This window comes from Hypoxylon trugodes, assembly GCF_022578975.1.
Source record: "Hypoxylon trugodes strain CBS 135444 unplaced genomic scaffold F4822scaffold_4, whole genome shotgun sequence".
NCBI lineage: Eukaryota > Fungi > Ascomycota > Sordariomycetes > Xylariales > Hypoxylaceae > Hypoxylon > Hypoxylon trugodes.
This window is the reverse complement of record NW_026250019.1, coordinates 141,009-168,457: the sequence shown is the minus strand read 5'-3', so window position 1 is coordinate 168,457 and position 27,449 is coordinate 141,009. Positions and strand designations below refer to the sequence as shown.

Sequence of the window (27,449 nt, the reverse complement as noted above, 5' to 3'; positions counted from 1 at the left end):
TGGGTACTCACATTGAGAGATGCGGGAAATTTTAGAGTTGAGAGGGATGAGAGGGAAAAGGGGGGGGAGCCCAGGGCATCGTCACATACTGTTTGCACACGGTGCAAGGCTTCATCTAGGATATGACCCCATTTACTGTAATTTTTCCTTTACAGAAATTTGTTGTTTGCTTAACTGTTTTAACTGTGAAGAGTGCTAGTAAAATACTAGATATCGAGCACTTTCCTTACCAATACGCACTGTCTCCACCATCGCGAGTACAGTGCAAAATCACCCCAGCAGGTGGAACAAACAAATATGGCACTATTCTCGGCTCTACAGTCACTCCTGATGGTACTTCTTATAGATATGAGAAATTCTTCCCACACAATCCTTTCTTTTCATACACGAATCCTTCCCTGAAACGATCATACCCAACCAGGACCTATTCAGGAATAGGATACAACTACAATACAACCGAAATTTGTAATAGCAAATCGCGAGGATCGTCAAAATGGGCAAGCCTATACACCCAGTGGCCCACGAGCTAGGCCTCGCCAAGGAGAAGATCGAGTATCTTACACGACAAAATGACGAGTTAAAGGCCGAAATGGCCCGGCTTACATCGAAGCTTCGAAAACAGGGTACGCCACCCCCCAGACCAGTAAGCACTCGATCATCCAACACAGAGAAGGGCTATCTTAAAGTCACGGCTGCTTCGCGAAATCGAAGTATCGAACCGTCCATCCAGAAGAAAGAAACCGCCCCGACCGGCCCGGAGGGACGCATACTCATAAAAGGTGGTCAAACCGGGTTATCCACTTTCAAAGACGGCGAGCTGGTACCATTAAATCGCCACTTATCCTGGTACCAGCCGAGCTATATGCAAAGCACGGCATCGACGTGGATAAAGTCCCGTGAACCGATTAGGTATAATCGGAACACTAATTGGACAGAAGAACTAGAATGGGATTGCGTATGTAATTTTCAGTTATTCACTACCCCTTTATAATTGCTTTCGGGGGTGAAATTTGCCTACCTAATCCTAGTGAGGCGTGTTGGCTTTCACTCCCGGGGAACACATTGAAAAATTGAAAAATCTCCCATTAAAATATAAAATAATTACTGACACTCATTATTATAGTGGAAGGATACCAGCTGCAGCTGGGAGCTCGACGACAGGCCCAAGTACCCGGAAGTCGAACAACCGCCCAACTACGAGGACATCACCCTAGTCAAAACCGTCCAAGATCAGCTGGCGGAAAAGACCGAACTCGGCAGGGGCATCGCGATCCACCTACGCATTGCTCCTGTCAGGAGCAGAGTAAAGGAAAGTTTCTTGAAGCGCGCATTAAAAGAAGCTCAAGAGATCGTCTTCTACGGGCTACGAAAACATTTGCAGACGCACAGCAAAGTATTCAGGGAACCAAGTGAGATTCGATTCGGCAGGATAGAGATGGAAAACTCTCTATTCATAATGTTTCCCGACTCTATCACTATCGAAGGGCATGAGTGCGAGCGCGAGGTCGAGCACAGAATATCTAATATGACGTATCTCCGAAACACCGTCTGTCACTTTGGTCGATTCGAAGCGTCCTTTAGTCTCGAACATTACGATGACTACATGAAGGATGTGCATCGACTGGCGGTGGTGTTCGCAGATGAGTCCAGAGCCAAGAAAATGCGCAAGATGCGAGACCAATTCATAGCCGAAGCCGAAAGGGAATTCGCCGTCCTAGAGACCATGTCGACTCTCGCCGAGCTCCCGGGAGCAGAATATAAGCTCCACCAAGTAGACGCCTTCAAACAGAATATAGACGATTGCTGGGGTAGTGAGGAGGCCGATCATATACTCCCGTTCTTCATGCGCGCCGCATTTGATTAGGAAAACAAATGGGCCACAAACGAGGACCTGAAGGAGCCTATACTTCGATGTAACGACAGGCGGGCCCAGGAGAACGCGCAAGCCGAACCTAGTGGAACACAGGATACGGGTGATAGTGACGACGACGAACAATCTAAAGAAAAATTTATCGAGGAAATTACTTGAAGTCGTCACCCACGGGTCAGTGTGTGGGATTGCTTTGAACTGGAAGGAATAGAAACCACACACTGCCCCGTGGATACCCACGGCGGAGCTTAGGTGATAATGGAGGGTATTGGGGATTTTTCTGTTGAGGCGATAACAATCGCAATGGCGCCTTGGTAGCAGAACCGCGACATGGTGCTGGACTTTATACCGGAGCAACAGCACATATAAACAACGGCTAGACTTGGATATTTGCGGATTAAAAGGTTCCATTTGGGATGAGATTTAAACTGCGACGACTAAGATACCGGCTTCACATTTCGTTAAGGATCGCCTTACTCGATTTAGCGCCGATTATAGACATGGCGCTGGTAGTAATAATCGGACAGGCGCACTAAGACAAGCGGAATAGATTGGGATTAGGTTAAAGGTGGAGGTTATGATATGTTTAGGTGGACAGGGGGCTATGGATTGGAAGAATAAAAGGATACTATGAGATTTAGGACGTGTTGTACCACGTTCCATTGTATATTCTGCGGCAAGCGGTTTTTTTTACGAGATACCCCTACCGCGATACCCAGGCAGACGAATGCCATTGGTTGATATACTCACCTTGCTCAAATGCCTCTATGCGTGGCGGTCGCTAACATGCATGACGATAGTCACTCAGGATTCCATCTCCACACAGTGCAAACACCACAACACCATCGTAGAAAACCGTAGTTTGTAAGATTGCTCTTATATTCATGTACTCATTAAACCATATGCAGCGAATTATATATACCACGCAGATATCTCTAAAACATCTATATCTTTATATTCTTTTATAACACCATCCTCCTGTTCGTTTTCTTTCCACCCCTGGCTGCGGCCGCATCGTATAGGGCCTGGATGTCGGATCGCCATTGATCCTTGTCTGTGCGTTGTAACCGTCGGTCGTAAGTGAGGAAGCCGTTGACTTCTCCTTCGACATCGGTGGTTTGCCTGTACAGTGTTAGTTATCATATCTCACTGTGAATGTGATGGGGGTAACTTACGTCCATACAGCTGCCGAGCAAGCGTACTTCTCGATCTGGTCGCGGAGTTCGCTCAATAGAAGATGACCACGGTAGTTGTAGGCATCAAGATCCTGATCGATTTCGTAGGTCTGGTTGATGGAATTGAAAGCATCATCGACCTTCCATAAGTGCTCCGCGGAGACATTGTGGCCAATTCCTCCAAATTCACCCTGGATGGCGATTCGCTGGTGGTCATAAGGAGTCGACTGGATAGAGTAGAAAGGTGTGCCACATTGGGGGTTCGCGTAGTGATGGTTATCATGCCAATCACCAGCGCCGTGGTCGTGCCATCCAGTAGTAGCGTCGATGAATCTGGTGGAGTCGAGCTCCCTGATACGGTTGGTGATGTTGAACTCGGGGTAGTAGCTGTCTGTGATTTGACCCCATCCTTCGTTGTAGATGACCTAGTTTACATTAGCTTTAAGTCGCAACCAATTTTGCGTGGATTACATACCCAAGTGTAGATGCTAGGGAAGTTCTTGTGTTGCTGGATGAGAATATCAAGCTGACGTTCCCAGTCGGCTTGTTGATCCGCATCTGGCGTTCGTAGAGGCATAGATGGCATGTCCTGGATGAGCAACAATCCAAGTTGGTCGCAAGCCTGGTAGAAAAGGGCATTTTCAACCTTGATGTGCTTCCGAAGCATGTTAAGACCGAGATCCTTCAAGACCTGGAGATCGTAAACCATCGCTTCCCGGTTGGGCGGTGTGTAGATACCATCAGGCCAGAAACCCTGGTCGAGAGTGCCGAATTGGAAGATGAATTCGCCGTTGAGCAGCGGGCGTTTCACTCCGTCGATTTCGCCAACAGACAAGGTTCGGAAACCCGTGTAAGACGTTACACTATCCTGTCCCACCTTGACGGAGATGTTGTAACTGCACGGGCCACCATTAGAAACTAATCATAAAGACAGTGCTAAATCAAGAAATACGTACAGTGTAGGTGAGTCCGGAGACCATAGGTCAGGGGAATCCACAACGAAGTCGAATGGCTTGTTAGCGACGCCCTTTGCGGAGCCGACCTCCTTGCCGTCGCTGTCAACGATAGAGATCGTGACTGGGTCGGAACCTTGGCTAGTTCCAACAGTGACATTGACTGTGAAAGCCAGTATGTTAGCACTGTGCTCATCGCGATCCTTGCTCCAAAGAAATTTTACCTTGTCCCGACATGTCCGCGATAACGTCAAGCTGCTTGATGTATGTTTCCGGGACAGATTCTAGCCAAACCTGTAAGAGCTAACGTTAATATGTTGCGCCGGACAAAGTTTTCATTTTGAGTCTTGACTCACTGTCTGCCAGATACCCGAGCAAGGCGTGTAGAAGATGTGCGAAGGCGTACGAGTCTGCTTTCCAACAGGAATCATGAAGCCTAAAAAGGAGATTAATAATCACTACGTTGGTAAAAGTGGTGCGGTAGCTTTACCTTCACGATCTGTGGGGTCGAATACGAAGACATGTAGAGTGTTGGTGCCGTTGGAACTAAGGTACTTGGTGATGTCGAAGTTGAAATGCCAGTAGCCGCCTACGTGCGTTCCAACCAAATCGCCGTTGACATAGACAGTAGCCTGGTAGTCCACAGCCTCGAAGTTCAGCAAAAGCCGTTGGCTTTTTGTCGCGTAACCTTGGGGAACCTTGAACTCAGTTTGGTACCACGAATATGTCTGGTTCATCTGCATGACACCTGAGAGGGCGCTCTCAATGCATGATGGCACCAGGATATCCTGCTGGAAGCTGTTGCTGGCTGGGACAGGTTCGCCCGGGTAGGATGCGTTCTTCCACTTCCAGATGCCGTTTAAACTCTGCCATTGAGATCGTTGGAGCTGGGGACGGGGATACTCGGGCCAAGGGTCGGTCCCGACGGAGTATGTCCAATCGGTATCAAGCGGAGGAGTCTGCGAAAGTGTAAGCTCTGGGTCCCTCTCACGACGGCAAAGAAAGGCAAATGCAAGCTGACCTGGACCTCATATCCTAGTGCGAGGTTTCCCAGCACCGGGACTAGAGTTAAGAGGCTTGTAAACAAGTTGGAATGCATTGTGTGTTTACTTCCTCTCGACGAGCTTGTGGCTTGGTATGGGAGAGTCAAGCAGTCCGCCAGATGCAGGAAAAGCCAGGGGGGGACTCGTCAAAAGCAAAGGACGATCCTAAGAGAGACGGAAGACAATCGGCGCATCGTGGACGAGAGAAGCGGGCAGGTCGACGGTGGCTTAAATAGACATCTCAAAGAGCACGACATACCTACGAATGTACCTACCGATGGAGCTTCACAACAAAGAAGCTATGCAAAAGCTATGGTAGGGATTCTCCGCACATTCCAGGCTGGAATGTTGCTCACCTTCCTAATCCTGACAAAGGATACCTTCTAGTGCCTTGGATATAGGTACATGGAGTCCACTTGGCCCATGGCAAACGCGAGGAAATGAGAGACATGGTGACAATTTAGCGCCGTCACCGCTAGGTCAGAAAGGCTTGGTACTCGTTCATTCGACCTATGGACCCCTGGAGCTGCAGCTGTGCAGGAAACACACTTGGCTCTTCCCGCTCGAGGGTATAGGGAGCAGTGTAACAGCTGATCTTATGAGGCTGTGTTTATTATATGATTGTCGGTCGATCTTCTGTAGTCCCCGTGTTGCTGTTATGCAGACAACGACGTTTCTCTCAGGTCCCAAAGGTCGGTGACCGCCCCTCAGCCCCACGTTCGATGAGATTCTGAACAGGGTCGGAATCCAATGGAGATTCCCGGGCTCTCGTACATATCGCTCATGCTTCTCAGGTAAGTACCTCCAATAACAAGCAAGCATATATGTACTGCCGGGGTTACGGATCCTTAGGCATTGCATGTTCACGTAGGAAAGACGCAGTGATACGGAAGCCGGCATAAGATAAGCCAAGCCATTTCGTCTCGGTAAAAGTAAAGGCGAGAACAGTGGAGAATATTAGATACTTAAACCTATTGATGAATTATGTATCGTTCTTGTCGATGTAGTTGGGGCCGTCTCTGCGGTTACGATCAGGATGTACCGTCCGTGCCGCTGGGGCTTACCCAAGTAGGTATGTACAATGTGGAGAGGAGGGATATAGAAAGACAACGAGTATAAGGCTTCCCCGGACTGCCGGGTCCCAAAAGAACTGTATAGAGGCTAGCGTAGGAATCGGAGATGAACTTCGACAACAGTCCATAAAATAAAGAAATAAGATAGAATAAATGACAGGCGGTCACGAGAACCTCAAAGTTAAAAGGACCGAATCTGATCTGCATTAGCTCTAGTGGTCCCATTCTTCGTGTTAATGTGTGAATGTTCTGTCGTTGGCATTGGCGTTGGCCCTGCTGCTCTAAAAAACCTGTCATATAGGTTCCGCAGCATAAGGCTACTAAGTAAGGTATCTTGGACGACGGATTCATGACAAGGTGCCAAACCCTGGGACTTCGTGATTAGATACGACCTCAATCCTCAGCATCCTCGGCAGAATAAATGAATAGAACTCCCTTACATCTGAGAATTATTATGTGACACTTTTTAGCTCGGCTTGGCTAGGTAGTAATGACCTCAGAGATTATTAAAGAGTGCTCATATGTAATAGCAAAAGAAAAAAAGTAAGCCGTGAGGGAAAAGTATGTGAGATGAGTGATTCATCGACATGGTGGAAGCGGGGGATCGACAATTTACGACTGGGGCTGATAGGATTTCACGCCTTGATTGCCCCAACTTTCTTAGACTGTTTTTTTCACTCTTGTCTCTGTCTCTGTTTCTGTCCCTACCTCTCAAGTGTCTAGTCTTCCGCACCTGAGGGTGTCGAGTATGTAGGTACCATCTAATTCATTGCTACAATGTGGGGGACACAAGGGGAAAATGAACTAGCCGAGTCCAATGGAAAACAAAAGTTGGAGAAGTCCATGTGCTAATGGGTCTAGTACGGCTAGAAAGTGTGGAATAGGTGAGGGACTGGAGGAGAGGACTAGGAGATAAGCGGAGCAAGGTTGTGTGGAGGATTGTGTGGAGGGTTTGTGGAGGAGGGGAAGGAGAAAGAGAAAGGAAAAAAAAAAAAGAATGGAGACTAAGATGGGATGGGATGGATCGGAATATTGAAAACTGGGCAAGAACATTGAACATTCTCGGCAAGGCTCGGTACACCGGCAATAACTTAACTCCAGTAGCACAAATTGGCCCATTACCAGCCCTGTACCTAGGTACTACGTAAGCTGAGCGCGGGGAATAATTGAAGCTTAATGCAAAAAGTGGATTCCGCCAACGTTGAAAATTGGGGTTCCCCCGGCTCGGGTAGGTACCTAGTTGTAGGTATGTGTTGGAAATTGCCTTTTTAAGATTAGACCGAGTACTTTTTATGCGGGGCCCCAGTTACTTATTGTTTATTGTTACATTGTTACATAGGACGGTTACATGATAGGACAGCATCAATGAGTCCATGGGAATCCCTGAGGTACAAAGCGTTAATTAAACAGATCCTTCTGGTCGAGATCTAAGCAGGTGTGACGTGTAATTCTAGAAGAAGAAAAATTAATGAATGAATTGATTGCCAGGACCTTAAGAAAACCCTTCATTTCACGTGCTCGTATATTAAAATCCTTACAGAAGATCTACCTACCGAAATGTCAACTTCCCAGTTCACTGGGACCATTTGAATGAACCATCGTGACCTTCTTGCTTATGTAATGATATCTAAACAAATTAGACCTAATGTACTTGTCCGAACATAGAACAGAAAACAGATGGTTCATGCAAGCTAGGGTGATTTTTCTGCACCAACCCTAGGGCAATGTACACGATAGAAATTTACGTGCGTAGGTATATGTTGGAAATTGAAGCTTCTCCGCATCTGACGGAGCCGAGGGTTTCTAGCTTCGAAGCTAACAAATGTTTGTCCCCAATTAAGAAGACGCCATTCCCAAAACTACAGCCATCGCTGAGGGGAATACAGAAACGTGCCTTTCTCCAACTTCTATATTCTATGTTTCCTTAACATCGGCTTACCTTAGCTTCACCTAACCTTGTAAGAATTGCTTTAGCTTCAATATTTAAAGTCGGGAGGACGGTCCGCATCTGGTGTCCGCTGTTCTAGTCCCTCACGCTATAGAATAGTCATCCAAGTGCTCGCCTAGATGTTTCTTTAAACTATATTGAGCTAAGACGATGGGAAAACAAGAATCTTCACCACTTGGCGGACCCGCTCAGGTACCAATGGCATCATCCATGGATACTGCAAGTGAAAAAGGAAGTATGGATCCTACGCGCAACGTTAATAATCAGATAAAGACAAGATCGGGCTGTCGGCGTCGTCCGCTGCCTATTGGAGCGCCATAATGTACATGGGAACTCGGAGATTGATGCTACATGGCTAGCCTCTTAAGCGTGGTGATTATCTTAAATTCGATCATTCCGGGGTCGAATATCGTGATCAAATCTGTTATAACTATCTAGGTATTGATCATATAGGTTAGAGGGAACCAGGATGGGAAAAGATACTCCAGTTGTAAAGCAGAATTTGATGTATGTATCATAAAATTTCACAACATATAAACAAAAGTCCTTCTTTGAGTCGCAGCGCCGGGCTGGGAATTCAATGAAAAACAAGGACCACTTGAAGGTGATAAAGTTCCAAAAATTGGTGATACGACGAAGAAGATGGTAGCAAAAAATTGACCAGCACATATAGACATGTCCCCATGTACTGGTACTGTGGCGGGAAAGGACATATCCAAAAGTCCACCACCCGGGGGCATGGGGAAGAAAAAGAAAAGGGATCCATTGGGAATTCAATCGGCTAGATATAAATAGCAGTTCCAAAGGCGGTGACGTAATTATTTTCTGCCGCCGTCACCGTGGCACTTGCTACTTGTTGTCCGTTGCCGTAGTTGCCCGCAAATTCAAAAGCTCAAAGTGCAGGCGCGAATGCAATCAAATTTACAGGTAAGTACCTGGGTAGCAGGTTTGACACGTGAGGATGCACATATATGACAAGCACCACAATTTGAGCTGTTGCCTTATACAACTTTGATATCAGATTGATCGTTTGGTATAACCCATACAATTATTGAAGTAGGATCTACGTAAAGTCACGAAACAAATATAATATCTGTCGCACCTTTTCCAAGTTGATTTTCGGGATCGGCTAAATGTCCACGGCCCGTAGGACATACCGAATCACGTGGAAGCCCCGCTGTGCGCTGAGGATTAAGCGTCTAGGCTTTATCAGCCTTGATTTGTTGGTTTTTTCCAACAACCAGGACTGGTAGCTCAGAGGTAGAGGTAAGATTTCAACTCCTTACAAAACATTCTAAATTAAATACTAACAACTTTAATAGCAGCGGACTGCAGTTCCGAAGGTCGCTGGTTCGATTCCGGCCCAGTCCTTTCACAAGGACATCTCCTCTCTTTTTGAATTTTCTTTTTATTATTCAATTGTTTTTTTTTTCGTCCCCCCTTTGGAAATCTATGACATCGATCAATTCCTTCTTCAAGGAGGGGTCGTCGGATTACGCTTCAACTACTCGATACATACAACCCCACAACATCCTCAAGAATCACCGCTCTTTTTGATATCAAGAGATGGCATGCACCAAAGACGGCTTATTGGTTTTAACTTATAATGACAAGCTGCATGACGATGCGTAACAAGAATGGACACAACTCTCAAGACACTTATCTATCAGCACGCAGTGCCAAAATGCATATTTTGGGTCTACGTGTTCAAATATATACAGCTGGGTTATTGTAATGTATTGCTCATGCGATGTTAACTATTCTTAGGGGACACTACCTAGAAGTCGACTCCCCCATAATAAATCATAAGGAAACTTTTCGCGCCCGTTTCTCTCTACATCATTCTCGCTATTTGACGCTTTCCTTCACTTTAGGTAGCGTACCGCCCAGTTTAAATAGGACCCTTCCGCAGCGAGACAGCTTCAGCATATGAAAGATACCCTCGGTCAAGTTGTGAGCCTTCCATATGAACATCCGCGCGAGAATCACCTGGCGAAGGCAAAGGAGGAAACAACTCCCTCGAGAGCCCATGCCACACTTTTGCCTGCTTCGTCGAACAATGATTTAAATGCCTACCGATGCCTTCATCCGGAATACGAGAGACTAATACGGTTGCTTCGTTCATCTCAAACTTATCTCTGAGATTATCCGATCGCTTCAACCTTTGGATCCTCCTCTTGCGAGCTTGATATAACCGCACCGGTAAGCGACATTTTATGAACACTTGTGCTTCGCAGTGCTCACCCTCAGGGTTCAATACGTGATATATGAATAGGTCTCCATCTTCTAGGTATAGCGATTGTATAACGTATGTACGCTCGTTTCTGTGGTGGATGGCGTCGGCGTAGCTATCGCGCGGTATCTTCTCGGCAACTGGGTTTGACGTCCGTATGTTCCTATAAGAGCACCCTAGCTAAGAGTACGTTAGCTTGGGTAGGAAAATTGAACGTTAGAAAGAATCTCACCCCATACAATAGTTTATTCAACTCTTGTTGGAGGGTTGTGCACGTCTCGGTATTCATTCTCCAGCTTCGATATGGATATATGACTGTTTTTTTGCCTAGGGTACGGGTTTGGTGTTTGGGGCCCTTCTGAACTTGACGAGCATCTTAAACTAGAGCGAGACGACACCTCGCCCTTATAATCAGTCTCGGGATACAATGGCGATAGCTGAAGCCCGCGATATTAGTCTTTGTGTTTGGTCTATCGTCATAATAGGGCATTGGGAAGGTTTCGGGGTTCACTTGTGTAAGTATTCGGGCTTCATAATCGGGCTTCACCTGAGTGTGTACCCGGGCCTCTGTAGCGGCTAGCTATAGGCTCTATGCGCAACATAGGTAGTCGTTCTTACCCGCTCTGCCCAATAGTTGCCCTTGCGCGATGCAAGGCTTTAGGGCTGAAAACAAACTGCTCCATATGATGTGAGGATAGTTCGAACACCATGACTAAACTTGACAGACTTAGAATTAGCTCTTAACCCAGATGTTTTTCAAACACCGCATTGCTTTGACGCTACTGCAAGATTTCTTGCATCACGGCGGTAATTGGGGTATTGGTTGGGGCATTGTCCGTGATGCCTAGGTAATTACAAAGTGGGATCTAAGGCAAATACCCCGAAGTGGCAACCTCATCATACCTAAGTAACCAGCCATACATATCTATATGCCTATATGAAGATGTACTCATGCGCCCATTTCATATTCACATATAAAAATGATTCGCGTCTCAATAATTCTGAGCCGGTTCCGCTTAACTATCTGAAAAGCGTCATAGTGTAATATACTAAATCTAGATACACTGTGCCATATTACTGTGTTTTGGCGCATTAGCAGTTTATTGGAAATGGCGCACGGTATGGTTCGCTAACCAAAGCGTTACACCCGATGGACTTCGGGGATGTGTCTCAGCTGGACGGTAGAATATTGAGAACTGGCCAATACAATAATAGGCCTCATAGTTTGAGGCCTATTCCATGGCAATACGAGTAAGTTTGATCTACTCATCTAGGCAACAAGTAGGGCGATGACCTTAAATAAAGGGAGCAATTACAACTCCAATTTTCTAATAATATGAAATACAAGTTGAGCTCAATTAGGTGGACATCAGCTAGGGGATTGTGTGTATGTTTCATCTTGACAACTAAAAAATTCGAGTGGTTGGTTGTCGCACGAGCCAACTCACTGTCACCAGAGAGCCTTGGGTTTGAAGAACTGTATTGTGATATATCTAGGCTTAGGTATTTAGGTACCTAGGTAGGTATAATAACAGAATTAGGCTATTTAGAACTGTATTTTTACCTGGTTCTCTACAACTTCAGGATAGTAGTTAATGACTTTAGTGACCCCTACGTTGGAATGGGCGGTTGTCACAACGGGAACGTTTCTCTCTTATCGTATGAATATTAATGCCGTCAGGTCAAGTTGCGGCTTCTTGAATATCACCAGTGAGTTGCAAACTACGAATGTTAGTGATCGGATAAATCGAGGTCATTGAACTTAATTGATTGATTGGCGCACTAGCGGTAACAAGTCCGTAACGAGTTCGTGGCGAGCTCGTGAATTTTAGGTAACATGCAAACCCAATCCAAAAGAAGTTGCGTCCAAATCCAGCCACATGAGGAAACATTATCCCGGTGGTAGCCACGGGAAAATCCAGACGTACTAGGCCGGGGATGGGCCGGAGGCAGCTCGGCCTCGAGGGCAGGGTGGGCGACCAACACGACGCCGTCCGCAACTTTTAACGTGTCGGAGATGGTCATTTTCGTGAGTATCCTCGTCGCCGCACTTGCATCTGTAACGTCCACCCTGCTTCTTCTTCTCGCAATTTTTCACGTGACGTTTGTGATTGTCCTTGCGTGATTGCTTACCCTTCCCACAAGCGCAATGGTAGTGTTGAAGATTACCATGCACCTTGGTGGTATTTAAGTGACGGGCCAGATCCTTGTCATATTGGAATTCACGCCCACACTCCTTACAGTAATGCAGAGACCTAGAGCTGCCAGCAGATGGCGGCGTAAATTCGTCGGGACTAGTGGGCTGACTAGGGCTGGCGGACATAATAGACTGACTAGGACTGACCGCACCGGCCAGATCGTAACCGGACGGATCGGGTTGGTTGAGGGTCGACGCGGTGAACTGGCTACAGTCAGACGAATCATACTGGCCAGAATTGAACGTATTGAATTGGGTTTGGTCAAGGCTCGACGTATCAAACTGATGGCTGGATAAATCAGAGTGGGTATGACTGAGCGCAGCAAGCTGATTCTGGTTGAAGCTTGACGTAACCAACTCATCGAAACCGGAGAACCCGGGCTGCTCAAAATAGAGCGCGGGGACTTGGCCTTGATCGGGGTTCGACATAGTCAGTCGATGATAATCAAGGAAACCAGGCTCGTCGAGATTGGGTGTGGCGAGTTGAACTTGGTCGAGGACTATCGTGGAAAGCTGCTCATCATGCTCATTAAACTGGCCAGGACTGAGCATAGCAAACTGATCTTGATCGTATGGACAACTGTGGCCAGGGCTGGTGGGTTCGACAGGTTGCCCGATATCTGGGAATATCGCCATTTGTGGGCAAGCACCAATATAACTTTCGATTGGGGGGGAAGGCGATGGAATGGGGAAAGCTGAGATATCAATGCCCGCCTGGAAAGTAAAGCCCGAGGACTGTTCAAGGGAGTGGTGCTGGCAACCTGGGAAGTAACCTCGATATGCCGAGTTAGTATTAGCGTCAGTTCCCTGGCCAAGATCATTCTCAGGTTGAGCTGGCGTCCTGTTGGAGCACGACTCGATGTATAGCATGGTAACGAATGCTTGTCGCTTCAGTATTAGGGCGATCTATTAGTACATTTCTCACAAGGTAGGTATATATGTTGGCAGTCTTACATGATAAGTCGGCGATCCAATGTATACCATCAATACTAGAGAATATCATAGTAAGAGTAGGATAATATAATGAAAGGAAGGCGGGAGAGGGTGGTTGTTTATGGGACGGTACGTATGCTTAACAGAAGAACGAGGCCCAATAACCCCCTTATTTGTATTGACTTTAGAATGAACTCAACGAGAATCAACAGGGATTAGGACTTCTCATACTGATATCCGGAAGAGGCCTCAAAGGTATCTACCGGTTAGTGTGTTGCACGATGACGGCTGTCAACCTAGACGCCAACTTCCATAACACCCAAGATTCTTCGCGTAGACCGGCCACGGCGGCTGCATGAGCGCCGTTGTATGTACTTCAAATAAACTCAAGAGCCCCTGCCCGGCATCGCAGAGTCCTTCTGCGATATCAGATGAAAGTGGATTATTGCGTAGTCCGTCAGAGCCTCAGTTGTTGACGACCCAATGAGAGACGTAGAAGGAAGTACTTATGTACATGATAACGATATGGTCTGGGGTTGAGGTCTTTGGCAGCATCATCTTGCCGAATTTATCAAGCTAAAGGTATTCATCGTATAGAAACCTAAGTCGTTCGAGGCCTTCGAAATTCTTTGACAAGTAGTGATCCTTTTGTGGATGGGCGTTCGCAATGGGAGCCTTGCTGGGAATTTTGGCTTTAGTTTGCTATTGCTTGAAGAATACTATTACACCCTATTAATAGTTAACGGAGTGGGCCGGCAGGGCCGCCTCGGCGCGTATTCTAGCAACTTTAGGAGCAGAAGGAACCATAGATAACTGCTATTTGCGAATGCCGAAGGGCTAGCAGAGCTAGCTGTTATGGGATGAATATCGCTTTTCCTCGAATAGCATTGATACCTACACGGGAGGGGTGATGTCAGCCTCGTCTCAATTTACAGTAGTGTATTGTTTTACCTTCCAAGGTTGGTAATTGACTTAGGATTGTTCTTTTCTAGGGCTCATAGAACTATCCTTCATACTTGTCAATATAATCGCAATCGTATATCTCAAGACTAGCATAGAATGTTACGACGCGAGTAGAATTTCGGTTTAACACGCCTGCACGGCTCTACTGCAGGTACAGGACAGCCTAGGACAACAAACTAGGTACTCAATAAAGTAGTCTTTACATTCACTGACTCAACGAGGTAGAACTCTGGACCACAATCTCTGGCTCGTGTTTCTGGCCTTGTAATTGGCCGAATTGAAACGGTCTTTAGGCTCGCCGTCTACGCCACCGGCGGCATCGACGTTTTCGTTTAGTTACGTTGCCACGTGGAGGAAAGCAAGCGCTCGCTACGAGAAGGCCCATTTCCCGCTCGTATCATCGGCGGAAATACGGAGAGGCGCCATGGCGGGCTTGACCGCGACCTCTTTGGCGAAGATAAAGGCGCTGGTATGCCTACGCGATTGGCCTGTCATAAAATCCAAGGAGTTCGGGCATAAAACAGTCTTTAAAACCTGTTCGGTAACGGCCTCAATAGCCTGACCATGAGTATGAGGCGCTTTCAAAATGAGGCTCAAGAGTTGTGAGTAACGAGGTACTTCTATAGTGATGTAGAAGAGGAAACAATTGAAGAAAGGAAGAACACAATAAACATTGTCACTTTTCGAGTTACTAATCATATTGTTACGCTAACTCTAACGAGTAAGGTCCGGAATTACATAATATGGTAGAAAGGGCCGGGTACGTACACATCCATGCATTGACGGCACGGTGTGACTGAATTAAGGTTTTGCTTTTGGTTAAGTGACGCGGGGCCGTTTGCACGGTCTGCACTTACTCTAACTTTTATTTTATACTGTACATTCCTCCCTATGGTGAGCACCTACCCGGGGCACACTACAGGTGCTGTACAGTGTATGGGAAGCTGTGATCCAATAACAATTCGCAATTCTTATACTCAAAATTGACGTCCGACCGTGACTTTGGAACTTAAAAAAATAGGACCAATTAACCCAAAAGATTGAAATTAGTCCCAATCCAGATTAGCGTAATCTCGCCACTGTATCTAAGCAACTAAAGTGGACCATATCTTTCTTTTGTAGTGCTTGGTCAGCCTCAGCCTTTGATCATTTCTCCAACCAAAAACATCTTTCAACATCCTCCATCGAAACATCGCGATACCCTCTGGAGTCGATAAACCATTGAGGATTGTTGAAACAGGCGGATTGTGGTGAGTCTTTCATCATATATGACGTGTGCAGTATATTAATCTATCAAAAAATGTATCACTGACCGCTCTCCTCTACGTAGCGCGATCAGGGAGTTACGCGCGCCCTTCTCGCCTCTTTCACAACTTGAACGTCTTCGACGACCACGGACGCTGCGGTATTGTGTGGTCCCACACTTTTCGCGAATGTCCTAAATCGATTTTTAGCGATAATCAAACATCTCGCTACCCCTCCTTCTGTTACTCCCAGCTCTCTATTTCACTCTTTTTTCAACGACGCATTTCTTCCACGATCACGATTCACCGCGTCTAAACGTTTCGTTCATTCGACATTTCTTTAAGCCTCGATCGCAATTATCTAGAAGCTCCGATAAAAATAATTCTACTACATAATGGCTGATTACGACGAGGCCTACGAGTACGAGGAGGAGTACAGCGATGACAACACCATCACACCCGAAGATTGCTGGACCGTCATCGGTTCCTATTTCAAGAAGAAGGGTCTTGTTTCGCAACAAATTGACTCTTTCAATGACTTCCAAGAGACGACAATCCAAGAGTTAATCGAGGAATACTCCCAAATAAGCGTCGATGAGCCGAACCCGCCTTCCGGCGACGGCCGAACCGTAGCACTCCGTCGATACGACCTCAAACTTGGTCATGTTACCATCGCCCGCCCCGTCGCGATGGAGAGCGACAACACCTCCGGTCCTCTCCTTCCTTACGAATGTCGCGATCGAAACATGACGTATGCCGCGCCAATCTACGTCAAAGTCGATAGCAAGGTTACCGCATGTATCGAACAAGACATCCCTCTCCACGAGATGGATGACGAGCAACAAGCCGAAGCCCGCAGCACCGGAAAGCACCCGACGCGTCTAGTTTGGGAAACCGAAGAAAATGTTTTAGATCAAGGCGACAAGAGATCGGGAGATCAAATTTTCATCGGCAAACTACCAATCATGGTTAAATCCAAGGCGTGTCACTTGAGTGGCGAAAGTGATGACGAACTTTTCCTATTGAACGAGTGCCCCTACGACCAAGGTGGATATTTTATCATCAACGGTAGTGAGAAGGTTCTTATCGCTCAAGAACGATCCGCGGCGAACATTGTCCAAGTCTTCAAGAAAGCCCAACCGAGTCCCTTTTCATACACCGCCGAAATTCGCAGTGCTCTTGAGAAGGGTTCTCGACTTATATCTTCTCTCACGCTCAAGCTGTTTACCAAAGGCGATGCTTCGAGAGGTGGATATGGCGAGACTATCCACACATCTTTACCATTCGTTCGGGCCGATCTGCCAATTGCCATCGTCTTCAGAGCTCTTGGAGTTGTGAGTGACGAGGAAATTTTGAATCATATCTGCTACGATCGTAACGACAGTCAGATGCTGGAGAAACTACGCCCTTGTATTGAGGAGGCGTTCTGTATTCAAGATCGAGAAGTGGCTTTAGATTATATCGGAAAGCGTGGGCGAGAATCTCATAACGTGGCAAGAGACCGTCGTGTGAGGGCGGCAAAGGATATCTTACAAAAAGAGATGCTTCCCCACATATCCCAAGGCGAAGGATGTGAAACCCGAAAGGCCTTCTTTTTGGGTTACATGGTCCACAAGCTTCTACAATGCGCTCTAGGCCGCCGCGACACAGATGATCGCGACCACTTCGGAAAGAAACGTCTCGATCTTGCTGGACCTCTTCTGGCCAAATTGTTCCGAAATATTGTTCGTCGTTTGACCCAGGAGATCACGAATACACTCAAACGCTGTATTAGCGACAACAAACGTTTCCAGGTCGAATTGGCAGCCAAGCCTGCTATCGTCACAAATGGTCTCAAGTATTCCCTCGCGACGGGTAACTGGGGTGACCAGAAGAAGGCCATGAGCTCAACGGCTGGTGTGTCGCAGGTCTTGAACAGATATACATTCGCATCAACTCTTTCCCACTTGAGGCGAACGAACACGCCTATCGGACGAGACGGAAAATTAGCTAAGCCCCGACAACTTCACAACACTCATTGGGGTCTTGTCTGCCCGGCCGAAACGCCCGAAGGCCAAGCTTGTGGGTTGGTCAAGAATTTATCGTTGATGTGTTCTATCAGTGTGGGTACCTCCACAGAACCCATCATTGACTATATGATCACGAGAAGTATGGAAGTGCTCGAGGAATATGAGCCCATGCGCTACCCCAATGCCACGAAGATCTTCCTCAATGGTTCTTGGATTGGTGTACACCAAGATCCTAAGTCGCTTGTCAGAGATGTCCAACAGCTTCGCCGAGCCAACCAAATTCCCTCGGAAGTTTCATTGGTTCGTGACATTCGTGATCGTGAGTTCAAGATATTCTCAGATGCAGGCCGTGTCATGCGTCCCTTGTTCGTTGTTCAACAAGAAGACGCCCCTGAAGCTGGCATCGAGAAAGGTACACTGGCTTTGAACAAGGAAATGATCCAACGACTAGAGGCGGACGTCGATCTCGATCCGGAAAGCGAAGAGTATTTTGGTTGGCAAGGTCTAGTCAATGAGGGTGTTATTGAGTATCTTGATGCCGAGGAAGAAGAGACGGCCATGATTTGCATGACTCCCGAAGACCTAGAAAACTACCGAATGACGAAGCTCGGCCACGAAGCACCACAGGACAACGGCGATGAAGTTAACAAACGACTCAAGACCAAGGTGAATCCTTCGACACACATGTATACGCACTGTGAGATCCATCCTAGCATGCTTCTAGGTATCTGCGCCAGCATCATTCCTTTCCCGGATCACAATCAGGTATGTAATCCACGTAAATCACCATATGAATTTACTGCTAACGTTTCACTAGTCACCACGAAACACATACCAATCTGCCATGGGTAAACAAGCTATGGGTTTCTTCTTAACCAACTACAACCGTCGAATGGATACTATGGCGAATATTTTGTACTACCCGCAGAAGCCACTTGGTACCACGCGTTCCATGGAGTTCTTGAAGTTCCGAGAACTTCCAGCTGGACAGAACGCTATCGTTGCCATCGCTTGTTATTCAGGATACAACCAGGAAGATTCTGTCATCATGAATCAAAGCAGTATAGATCGAGGTCTCTTCCGAAGTCTCTTCTTCCGATCATATAACGACTGCGAAAAGAAGGTTGGAATCAACACGGTAGAGAAATTTGAGAAACCGTTCCGATCCGATACGTTACGACTCAAGCAAGGTACGTACGACAAGCTCGATGACGACGGAATTATCGCCCCTGGTATACGTGTTTTGGGTGAGGATATCATTATCGGAAAGACGTCTCCCATCAACCCGGATAACGAAGAGATGGGTCAACGTACAAAAATTCACGTCAAGCGCGATGCGTCAACACCTCTTCGCAGTACAGAAACCGGTATTGTCGATTCTGTGATTGTCACCACGAATCAGGACGGTCTACGCTACGTCAAAGTACGAGTTCGAACGACGAAGATCCCTCAAATTGGAGACAAGTTCGCTTCCCGCCACGGTCAAAAGGGAACTATTGGTGTGACATACCGTCAAGAGGATATGCCATTCACTCGTGAGGGTATCGTCCCCGATATCATTATCAACCCTCACGCTATCCCGTCGCGAATGACAATCGCTCACTTGATCGAGTGTCTTCTCAGCAAAGTATCAACTCTCAAGGGAATGGAGGGAGATGCTACGCCGTTTACCGATGTAACCGTAGATTCGGTATCAAGTCTTCTGCGTGAGCACGGTTATCAATCTCGAGGCTTCGAGATTATGTACCACGGTCACACCGGACGCAAGCTTCGAGCGCAGGTGTTCTTCGGACCTACCTACTACCAGCGTCTCAGACACATGGTAGACGACAAGATCCACGCTCGAGCTCGTGGCCCAGTACAAATCATGACGCGCCAACCCGTTGAGGGTCGTGCTAGAGACGGTGGTCTTCGTTTCGGAGAAATGGAACGTGACTGTATGATAGCTCACGGTGCCGCCGCCTTCCTCAAGGAACGTCTCTTCGAAGTTTCGGATGCCTTCCGCGTCCACGTTTGTGAGATATGTGGTCTTATGACTCCTATCGCGTAAGTTTCCATATTGTATCTTAACTTAACAGTTAAAACGAATGCTAACACCAATACCACAGTATCTTGAACAAGGGTTCGTTCGAGTGTCGCCCATGCAAGAACAAGACCAAGATCGCCCAGATCCACATCCCGTACGCTGCGAAGCTTCTCTTCCAAGAGCTTCAAGCCATGAACATTGCTACGCGCTTGTTCACCGAGCGTTCTGGTGTAAGCGTCCGTTAAGGACCATATTGGTGAAGATTTGCACGCCGGGAGATTGTGTTAGGCATGACGAGGGTGCTTTTCAGAGGCGGTATACCCATGACATTTTGTCTAATCCGCTAGTTATATTAGATGCATGAGGTTGGCGTTTTATTTCTCGAGCCAGAATTGGTGAAAAACGGTAGTTTTACTATTGCACATCGTGGGCGTTCAAGGTTGTGGACCTTCAAGTGTTTCTAAAAAGGAACTCGGAATTAAAATTAGGTAGTCCACATTACTCTCAAAGAGTTTGCTATAAACAAATGTACCAATGTTGCGGCTGGATTCAGGTGTGAACTACAACTCCGCCATTGGACTGCAATGTTGATGCAATAATTGATAATGAAATCGATTATGTTCCTTATAACTGCTTTTGTATCGATGTCTATGTGTTTATGAATAAATCGCTTAATAGAAGATGATAATAGTAACTTGTGACACATAAATCAAATAATTAAACACTTTTCAAATCTCACCCCACGCCTCGTTCGTCGTCTGAGCATGAGGACATGTATCTCCTAACTCAAACCGTCTAGCCTTCTGTTCTTCCAATTCAACACGTCCTTTATCCTGTCCAGTCAATTCATGTCGATCCGATCCATTGCCCTGCGATAACTCCGCACATCCAGGTTTATCCGCGACTTCATACGGTGGTACGGCGCTGACCGCGGGAGAGCTTCTGTAAGTATGTCCTTCTTCCGAGTCCTTCATTTCATACTCGTTCGCTCCCGTAGCGGCGGGTTCCCGTCGGCTGGCTAACCATCGTCCGGTTAGGAGGGGAGTGGCGAGGACTAAGCATATGAAGGCTACGAGTAAGAGCCAGATGCCAGTGTCGTACTTCCCCTGCGCGAGACCTTCGTTTTGGAGACGCTTCTTGAGACTTCGGAAGAGTGAGAAGTCGCAAGCTACTGCTATTAAAGCCAGGACTGTAGTTAAGATGCCGACAGCAGGGCTAACGATGCCGGGGATTATGCGCGTGGGGAAGAGGGAGGAGACGAGAGTTAGGAAAGCGAATGCTGTGGCAAGAGGGTGTATGACCATAGCCTCGGTAAGAGAGCGTTCGGTGGTGGTACCGGTTGGTCCTACGTCGGAGATGCTGTTCAGGGCTGTTACCGGGTCGTATCCGATGCCTGCGGATGTGCATCTGTCGGGTGTGGGGTGCGAAGTAGTAAATCCGGAGTCTACGGAGACCATGTAGACCTGCCAGCAATAGCCGTATGTGCCTAATCGTAATTGTTAGCATTATTATTGCTCATGAATTAGGTGTAATGAAGACGTACCGAAGCGGATGGCGGGATTACCCTCATTGTATCCACGATAGGGATTCCACGCTGTGAATAATGCTAGGTGGTGATTTACGGGTGCCGTAGCATTAGTGACTAGGAGTAATGCGAAAGCGGCCGCAACCAAGAATAAGGCGACGAGGTGAGTTATCCGTTTTGTGAAGATATTCGCTATTCCCGCCATATTTGATATAAGCCTTTCTTTTTTTTTTTTTTTTTTTTGTATTTATCTCGATTTTGTATGATGCTATCAATTAATACATAATAAAATTCCTAATAGCAGGTTAGCCAGCCATCAATATTGTCATTTTTCGGAATAGTAGATCTTACCACTCTAGATAATGAAAATGTGACAGAATATGAAATATGAAAGTCTAGAGATATTTACACATTTTGGAATACCTGGATGTCAGGCTGAATTAAGTCCTTCAGCTCATTGTTAGTCGTGGAATGAAAACAGCTAACCACACGTTACCGATGGAGAGATCACCATGGCTGTGTTCCTGCTGCGACTACTGATAGGTATCACAGCGGAGGCTGTCTAGGTACATCGTTTACATCAGCGTATAGAATCGATCCGTGGGCTAGGCATCTAAAATAAAGAGTCTAGGAGGATTTAAATATAACCGGAAAGGGTAATACAAGGGGTTGATCTTTGCTATGATTGGATACAACCCACACAGAATGAGCAGTTCGCCAATTTGACTGCCCTGGCTGAGGCGCAGGCCAAGGGGTCTTTATAGTTGAGATCGACGATGTCTTCTTTCAGCTTTAACTCTCGAAGATTAGCAGGTAAGCGTATTGCAGCGTATTTCAGATACATCGTACTCCCTAACCAATAACATCTCACTAAGCGCTAATTATATGGATTGTATAGGCACTGACCTACCTACCATGGTAGGTTACACTTATAACCCCAGTATTTAGGTATTGTTCATAGGGCTGGTTTCGAATTATGACTTCATATTCTTGATATTTTGGTCTCTTGGCACTTATAGAGATGCATGTTGATGAAACTCTGTGATACCCACGTATATATTTTAGGAACGATGGCAGGATGGTAAATTGCTGTTGATAAACGGAGATGAGTACTCTTGTCACGGCTTCGCGATCGATGAAAGAATAGACCGAGCCGTAAATCTAAAGCCGAGTCAGCGGAAGCGAGTAGACCGTGGCGATCCGAGTCAGCTCATCCCAACTAACTGGATACTCATCTATTCCGGTGAATATAGCTTGACACTATCATCATTTAAGTATAGAGAAATCTTGAATAGATCAGTCTAATTGAATCCTGTGATGATTCATTGACGCTGTGTCTTGAGTTCCGAATGATGCTTCATACCGGTGCATGACATTACACCGGTCATGCTCGTCTTGGCTACACGGAGATAACTTCAACTTATCGGCCGAGTTTCTAATTTTCCTACCAAGATGTCTATTAGTTCAAAAATGTTTCAAAGTAGCCCGCAGAGGAAGCAGCTTAAACATGTATCGGCATACAACTATTACTACCTACCGCCAGCGACGGACAATCCCGCTAGCCATCTTGCCCCCTTTCCAAGTTGACGAATAAGAAGTACACTACTGAGACGCACCTCCGGATATTTTCTCCCGTCTAGATCTAGTTATGTGCGCGGCCTACAAGAAAATGATGTTCTAGGCGAGTGGGCGTCCACTAGGAAGTTCCGTACGACGCCATTTTTCTCCTCGATGGCTGAGACATCATTATTGCTTTTTCCTCAGGGGTCGCCGAATTGGTCTACTTACCCGGAATATGATTGATCACAATGAATATTCCTCATATTCTCGTCCTTCTAGGTGAAATAATGTTTCGGTCATGCCTTTGAGATCTATATCGTCCATTTATCACCATGAACCCACGAGCAGCTGTCACTCCTAATAGAAACTGGAGTAGCAGTTAGAATCAGAAGGGCCGCTTAGAAGCTACTCATGGCAAACGTTCCGTGATAGCTTCGCTCCCAGCCTCTTACCCATCCGTACGCCTATTATCTCGTCTACCAATCTAACCAAAGCGAGAGCCTCGCGAACACCAGGCAACAGCATCCACGATGGACGACTTCGACCCCCGAAACCAAACCTTCACCATCCTCGGACACCCCAACACCTCCACCTCCCCACCCCCTCAAATAACAATCTCCATGTCCATAATCGACGCCCAACGCATCCGTCTGGCCAACACATCCATAAACTACGGCGTCCAACTCGGCCTCTGCCTCTTCTCCCTCCTAACCACCCTCCTCCTCCTGCCAACCCGTAAACTCCGGCGCCCTGTACATTTAACCCAAGGACTATGCCTCGTGGTATCAGTAGTCCGCCTCGCGATCCTAGTCCTCTATTTCCCGGGCCCGTTGACCGAGTACTACGTCGCGTGGACGCGCGACGCGAGTGTACTTACAGACGAGGAGTACGGGTTACCGGATGCGAGTGCGGTGTTAGGGGTTGTGCAGTTGGCGCTTGTGGAGGCGGCGTTGGCGGTGCAGAGTAGTGTTCTTGTGAGGACTTGGGGGATGCATTGTAAGACTAGGAATGGAGGGAAGGGAAGTGATGGAAGTGGTTCTTCGACGCTTGTGGGTGTTGATACCGAGGCCTCTGTGGCTACGACGGCGACTAGGACGAGAGGTGTGATAAGAGGGAAGTGTTGGTGGAGACCGCCGGTTATATGTATGGCGGTGTTTCTTGCTGTTGCGGCTGTTGGACGTGAGTTAACCCGGAGTTCCTTTCTCATGGGGTTCATCAGGACCCTCAACTCTTGTTTCGAGGAACAATCGCTAACCGCCTCATAATAGTAAGAGCCGTCTGGGCAGCACACTGGGTCCAAGCACTAAAAGGCCACACCCTCCCCGTACCCCTCGACAGCGTAGGAGCAGCTTCTTCAATTGTCGGCGCAGCGTCTGTTTTCTACTTCTGCGGTATCTTCTTCGCCCATCTAGCACTACATCTCGCAGCTACACGACGGATACTTCGAAGCAAGAAAAGCAAGGGAACAAGAAAGCTCTCAATGGCCTTGACACTTGGAGATAATGAGCGCGGTTTAACTTCGCTGGAGATTTTGGCGGTTGGGAACGGCGTTCTCATGTTAGCGCCTTGTAAGTTGTCTTCTCATATCATCCCCTTCTCCCTCCCATTTCTGTATCGTGGAAAGATTAACTAACGATCTCGAAGGTCTCTTCGCAGGTCTCGACGTAGCCGCCGGACCAGGAAACACCAAAGTCCTCCCCTTCGATGCCGGATCCTGGGTCCAAACCCTAGTCGCCGCAGGTCTTCCTCTCATCAGCATCGCCGCGCACTACCGAGGTTCCGACTCCGCCGGATCGCGCGTAAACTCATTACATAATTCACAATTCGGGATGCCGAGTCCAAGCATAAACCTAAGCCCAGATACAAGTTCTAATACGAGAGCGAGGATGATGATTGGAGGAAGGAGGAAGAGTAGTGGTATAAGTGGTATTAGCGGCGGTAGTATAAATGGTGACGGACGAGAAAAGCGGCGTCGGCGGTCGTCACGATTTTTCGTTCCGGGTGAGACTAGAGTATCGTTTTCGTCCCCTTTCCGTTCCTGTCCGCCGAATATCTCTCCCTTCAAAACGGAGGCGGCGGATCTAGAGACACTGGCGGGTGGAAGCAGCAATAGAGGAGTTAGAAGTCCTCATCTAGCAAGGACTAGTTTTGCTGTCCCACCTGAAAAGTCAGCGGAGTGGAGGGCCAGATCGCCTACGGATGATAGGAATCTCAATGAGCTCGGTGTAGGGGACATAGAGATAGAGAGCGAAGGGGCAAGAGATGGGAAGGGAGATGAATATCAGGAAAGCCTAGAAAAAGATCACTAGGTGACTCAAACCAAATACAAATGATGGGATCGGGTCCTATAAATAATATAATGCTATTACCACGCGTATTCGCTCGGGCTTCATTCACACCAGATGTGAGGCTTGTAACTCGAGATTTCAACCCCCATTCTTATTGACGAATCAACGTCAAACGCATGCCTGTTCTTGAAGTCTTACGTTACGACTACGAAGAAGCATTAGGGATACGTAATAAATGTAATCACCCATATCACAATAACACCACGAAAAGATAATCATTAAAATGCTTCACAATTCGTTAGATTTTTGGGTCTACCTTGTGGCAGCAACCAGGCGACAACGCAACGTTTCTAATACTTTTCCGTTGCTCAGTCACTGCGATTGCCATTTCCCTTAAGAGTAAAAAGCTCAAATGACAGCCCATCCCAATACGCCCAGTCAATGACCGATATCGACACCCCCGGGGAAATGGATTTATGCTCTCGACATGACACCCCACGCTCGGATAATGTTGTCGGTGTAACCAGCGAACAGAGTCTGGCCATCCGCACTCCAGGCCAAGCTTACACACTCGGGTTCTCGGCTCTTCTTGCCAACTGATGTGAACTCAGGCTTCAACTCGTCAACCTTGCTCTTCTTCTCGAGGTCGAAGATGATGATGCTGCTAGCCGTAGCGGCGCAGAGCCAGTATCGGTTAGGAGAGAAGACGAGGGCGTGGATCTCGTCACCGGCGTTTAGGGAGTAAAGGTGCTTGGACTCGTTCAAGTCCCATAGCATGGTGGTACCGTCCTTACCACCGGAGGCGCATAGGGAACCATCGGGAGAGATGGTAACGGTGTTAATGTAGCCAGTGTGGCCGATGTGGTCCGTCTGGAGCTTGCAGGTAGAGAGTTCCCAGACCTAACGAAGAAGTTAGCAATTGATTACCACCTCGGCGCAAGAGTTTCATAAAAATAATGGTAATAGGTATTTCATCAGTGCAATGGTGTTTAGGATGTCTCATGGCTTGCAAGCAAGCTCTGAAGTAGCAAATACTTAAAAATGCAGAGCATCATGTGAAAGAGTCGGTGGAACTATAGCTCCCGAGGAATTTCTGATTACGTACCTTGACGAGCTTGTCCCAGGAGCTGGAGACAATGACGGGGTTCTGGGGGTTAGGGCTGAAGCGGACGCAAGAAACCCACTCGGTGTGGCCCTTGTCGGTGATGGTGAACTTGCAGTCACCTAGGGTATTCCATAGCTTGATGGTTCGGTCACGCGAACCGGAGACGATCTGTCGGTTGTCGGCAGAGAAGGAAACGGAGAGGACATCGTTAGTGTGGCCGACGAATCGTCTCGTGGTGGTACCGGTAGCAAGCTCCCAAAGTCGGAGAGTCTTGTCCCAGGAAGCAGAGAGAGCGTAGGCACCGTCAGAGGAGATGACCTGAATAAACCAATCCGTCAGCAACTTTTTCTTCTTTTTCTTTCCTTCCTCTTAAACTAGAATTTTCGCAATATTTCGACTGGGTAGAACGTACGCAGTCGGAGACGATGTGAGAGTGTCCGTGTAGGGATCGCTTGGGGTAACCGTATTGCGACTCGTCACGGGTGAGGTTCCAGATAATTAGGGTCTTGTCACGGCTGCCGGAGAGTAGCATGTTGGGGCTAAATTGAATGACGGTAAGCTCGCGATCACATCGTAATAATTGTAGGTATAATTATCGTACTTCTCCATGGAGGTAGCCAAGCTGGTGACCCAACCATTCTGTTGATGCGAAATAAAAAATGATTAGCCACTATTTTTTTAATATGTAATATACGTAGGTATGTGCGGCGCAAAGTCCCCAATTGATAAAAAATGATGGATGGATATTTCTTTAACTTACGTGGCCCTCAAGGGTTCCCTTAAGAATGAGTTGTTCGGCCATTGCGAAGGAATAACTCGAATTCTTTTTTTCTTCTTCGCGAAGTTCGGCTGGTAAACTGGGGAACGAAAAGGGAAAGACAAGGGAAAGAAGGGAATGGAGTGAGGTGGTTGATGTACTTCCGCTGGAGAAAGATTAAAGTTGATGGTCGCCGTTTCTTTCCCACTTACAAAATTTCCCCCGATGAAAATTTGTGTGCGATTTCTTAGGGTCAAATCGCTAAATCGACGGCAGGTGCTTTGCTAGGTAAGACACTAACAAAACCTTCTAAGAGGTGGGGCAACAACCAATCAAGGTCGCGAATTCCATCCGTCCTACCAAGCTCCTACCAGGTGAGTTAGTTCGGTTCTCAGCTGGCAAACTTTCAATGGCAACCATTATTGAGCTAGAAGGTACGTACCTATAAATTACATAAGCTCATATTGTTGAAGGAAAAGGAGTTAGGGGAAGGATATCATCCCATTTTCATAACACAAAAAGTTAATTTAAAGACAAGAGGATGAGA

The 27,449-nt window shown here is 47.1% G+C and overlaps 9 protein-coding genes and 1 non-coding gene across 10 annotated transcripts; 4 read left to right on the top strand and 6 right to left on the bottom strand.

The window, feature by feature from the left end:
* The first annotated feature begins 413 nt into the window (after positions 1 to 413).
* Positions 414 to 1,988, top strand: F4822DRAFT_442663 (uncharacterized protein). The gene is made up of 2 exons (XM_051463015.1): positions 414 to 955; positions 1,124 to 1,988. Exons 1-2 carry the CDS (start codon positions 494 to 496, stop codon positions 1,862 to 1,864), a joined length of 1,203 nt encoding a protein of 400 aa, XP_051315070.1. The 5' UTR covers positions 414 to 493; the 3' UTR covers positions 1,865 to 1,988.
* Positions 1,989 to 2,832: 844 nt separating this feature from the next.
* Positions 2,833 to 5,097, bottom strand: F4822DRAFT_436864 (glycoside hydrolase family 2 protein; the record flags this gene model as incomplete). Its single annotated transcript, XM_051462352.1, has 8 exons — positions 2,833 to 2,992; positions 3,046 to 3,470; positions 3,521 to 3,941; positions 4,002 to 4,161; positions 4,223 to 4,292; positions 4,355 to 4,434; positions 4,489 to 4,957; positions 5,020 to 5,097. The coding sequence occupies 8 exons, from the start codon at positions 5,095 to 5,097 to the stop codon at positions 2,833 to 2,835; spliced, it is 1,863 nt and encodes a 620-aa protein (XP_051315069.1).
* A 4,208-nt stretch (positions 5,098 to 9,305) lies between these two features.
* Positions 9,306 to 9,433, top strand: F4822DRAFT_t61. Its single transcript has one exon. It is a non-coding gene; the product is annotated as a tRNA-Sec (tRNA).
* A 520-nt stretch (positions 9,434 to 9,953) lies between these two features.
* F4822DRAFT_427646 (uncharacterized protein) lies at positions 9,954 to 10,584 on the bottom strand (the record flags this gene model as incomplete). The annotated part of the gene is made up of 2 exons (XM_051460780.1): positions 9,954 to 10,475; positions 10,528 to 10,584. 2 exons carry the CDS (start codon positions 10,582 to 10,584, stop codon positions 9,954 to 9,956), a joined length of 579 nt encoding a protein of 192 aa, XP_051315068.1.
* Positions 10,585 to 12,138: 1,554 nt separating this feature from the next.
* F4822DRAFT_195948 (uncharacterized protein) lies at positions 12,139 to 13,777 on the bottom strand. Its single transcript, XM_051453643.1, has 2 exons — positions 13,447 to 13,777; positions 12,139 to 13,380 (listed from the first exon to the last, which is right to left on the bottom strand). The coding sequence occupies exons 1-2, from the start codon at positions 13,474 to 13,476 to the stop codon at positions 12,223 to 12,225; spliced, it is 1,188 nt and encodes a 395-aa protein (XP_051315067.1). The 5' UTR covers positions 13,477 to 13,777; the 3' UTR covers positions 12,139 to 12,222.
* A 980-nt stretch (positions 13,778 to 14,757) lies between these two features.
* On the bottom strand, positions 14,758 to 15,087 carry F4822DRAFT_427644 (uncharacterized protein; the record flags this gene model as incomplete). The annotated part of the gene is made up of 1 exon (XM_051460779.1): positions 14,758 to 15,087. The coding sequence occupies one exon, from the start codon at positions 15,085 to 15,087 to the stop codon at positions 14,758 to 14,760; it is 330 nt and encodes a 109-aa protein (XP_051315066.1).
* A 361-nt stretch (positions 15,088 to 15,448) lies between these two features.
* F4822DRAFT_397765 (DNA-directed RNA polymerase II subunit RPB2) lies at positions 15,449 to 20,275 on the top strand. The gene is made up of 4 exons (XM_051457645.1): positions 15,449 to 15,638; positions 15,719 to 18,406; positions 18,459 to 19,687; positions 19,750 to 20,275. Exons 2-4 carry the CDS (start codon positions 16,028 to 16,030, stop codon positions 19,910 to 19,912), a joined length of 3,771 nt encoding a protein of 1,256 aa, XP_051315065.1. The 5' UTR covers positions 15,449 to 15,638; positions 15,719 to 16,027; the 3' UTR covers positions 19,913 to 20,275.
* Positions 20,276 to 21,972, bottom strand: F4822DRAFT_397763 (pali-domain-containing protein). The gene is made up of 3 exons (XM_051457644.1): positions 21,543 to 21,972; positions 21,211 to 21,435; positions 20,276 to 21,153 (listed from the first exon to the last, which is right to left on the bottom strand). Exons 2-3 carry the CDS (start codon positions 21,395 to 21,397, stop codon positions 20,396 to 20,398), a joined length of 945 nt encoding a protein of 314 aa, XP_051315064.1. The 5' UTR covers positions 21,398 to 21,435; positions 21,543 to 21,972; the 3' UTR covers positions 20,276 to 20,395.
* Positions 21,973 to 23,016: 1,044 nt separating this feature from the next.
* On the top strand, positions 23,017 to 25,134 carry F4822DRAFT_397758 (fungal pheromone mating factor STE2 GPCR-domain-containing protein). Its single transcript, XM_051457643.1, has 3 exons — positions 23,017 to 23,931; positions 24,021 to 24,320; positions 24,397 to 25,134. Exons 1-3 carry the CDS (start codon positions 23,283 to 23,285, stop codon positions 25,059 to 25,061), a joined length of 1,614 nt encoding a protein of 537 aa, XP_051315063.1. The 5' UTR covers positions 23,017 to 23,282; the 3' UTR covers positions 25,062 to 25,134.
* A 145-nt stretch (positions 25,135 to 25,279) lies between these two features.
* Positions 25,280 to 27,157, bottom strand: F4822DRAFT_195848 (cross-pathway control WD-repeat protein cpc2). Its single transcript, XM_051453642.1, has 5 exons — positions 26,906 to 27,157; positions 26,747 to 26,784; positions 26,558 to 26,684; positions 26,146 to 26,463; positions 25,280 to 25,940 (listed from the first exon to the last, which is right to left on the bottom strand). The coding sequence occupies exons 1-5, from the start codon at positions 26,945 to 26,947 to the stop codon at positions 25,515 to 25,517; spliced, it is 951 nt and encodes a 316-aa protein (XP_051315062.1). The 5' UTR covers positions 26,948 to 27,157; the 3' UTR covers positions 25,280 to 25,514.
* Between the last annotated feature and the right edge of the window lie 292 nt (positions 27,158 to 27,449).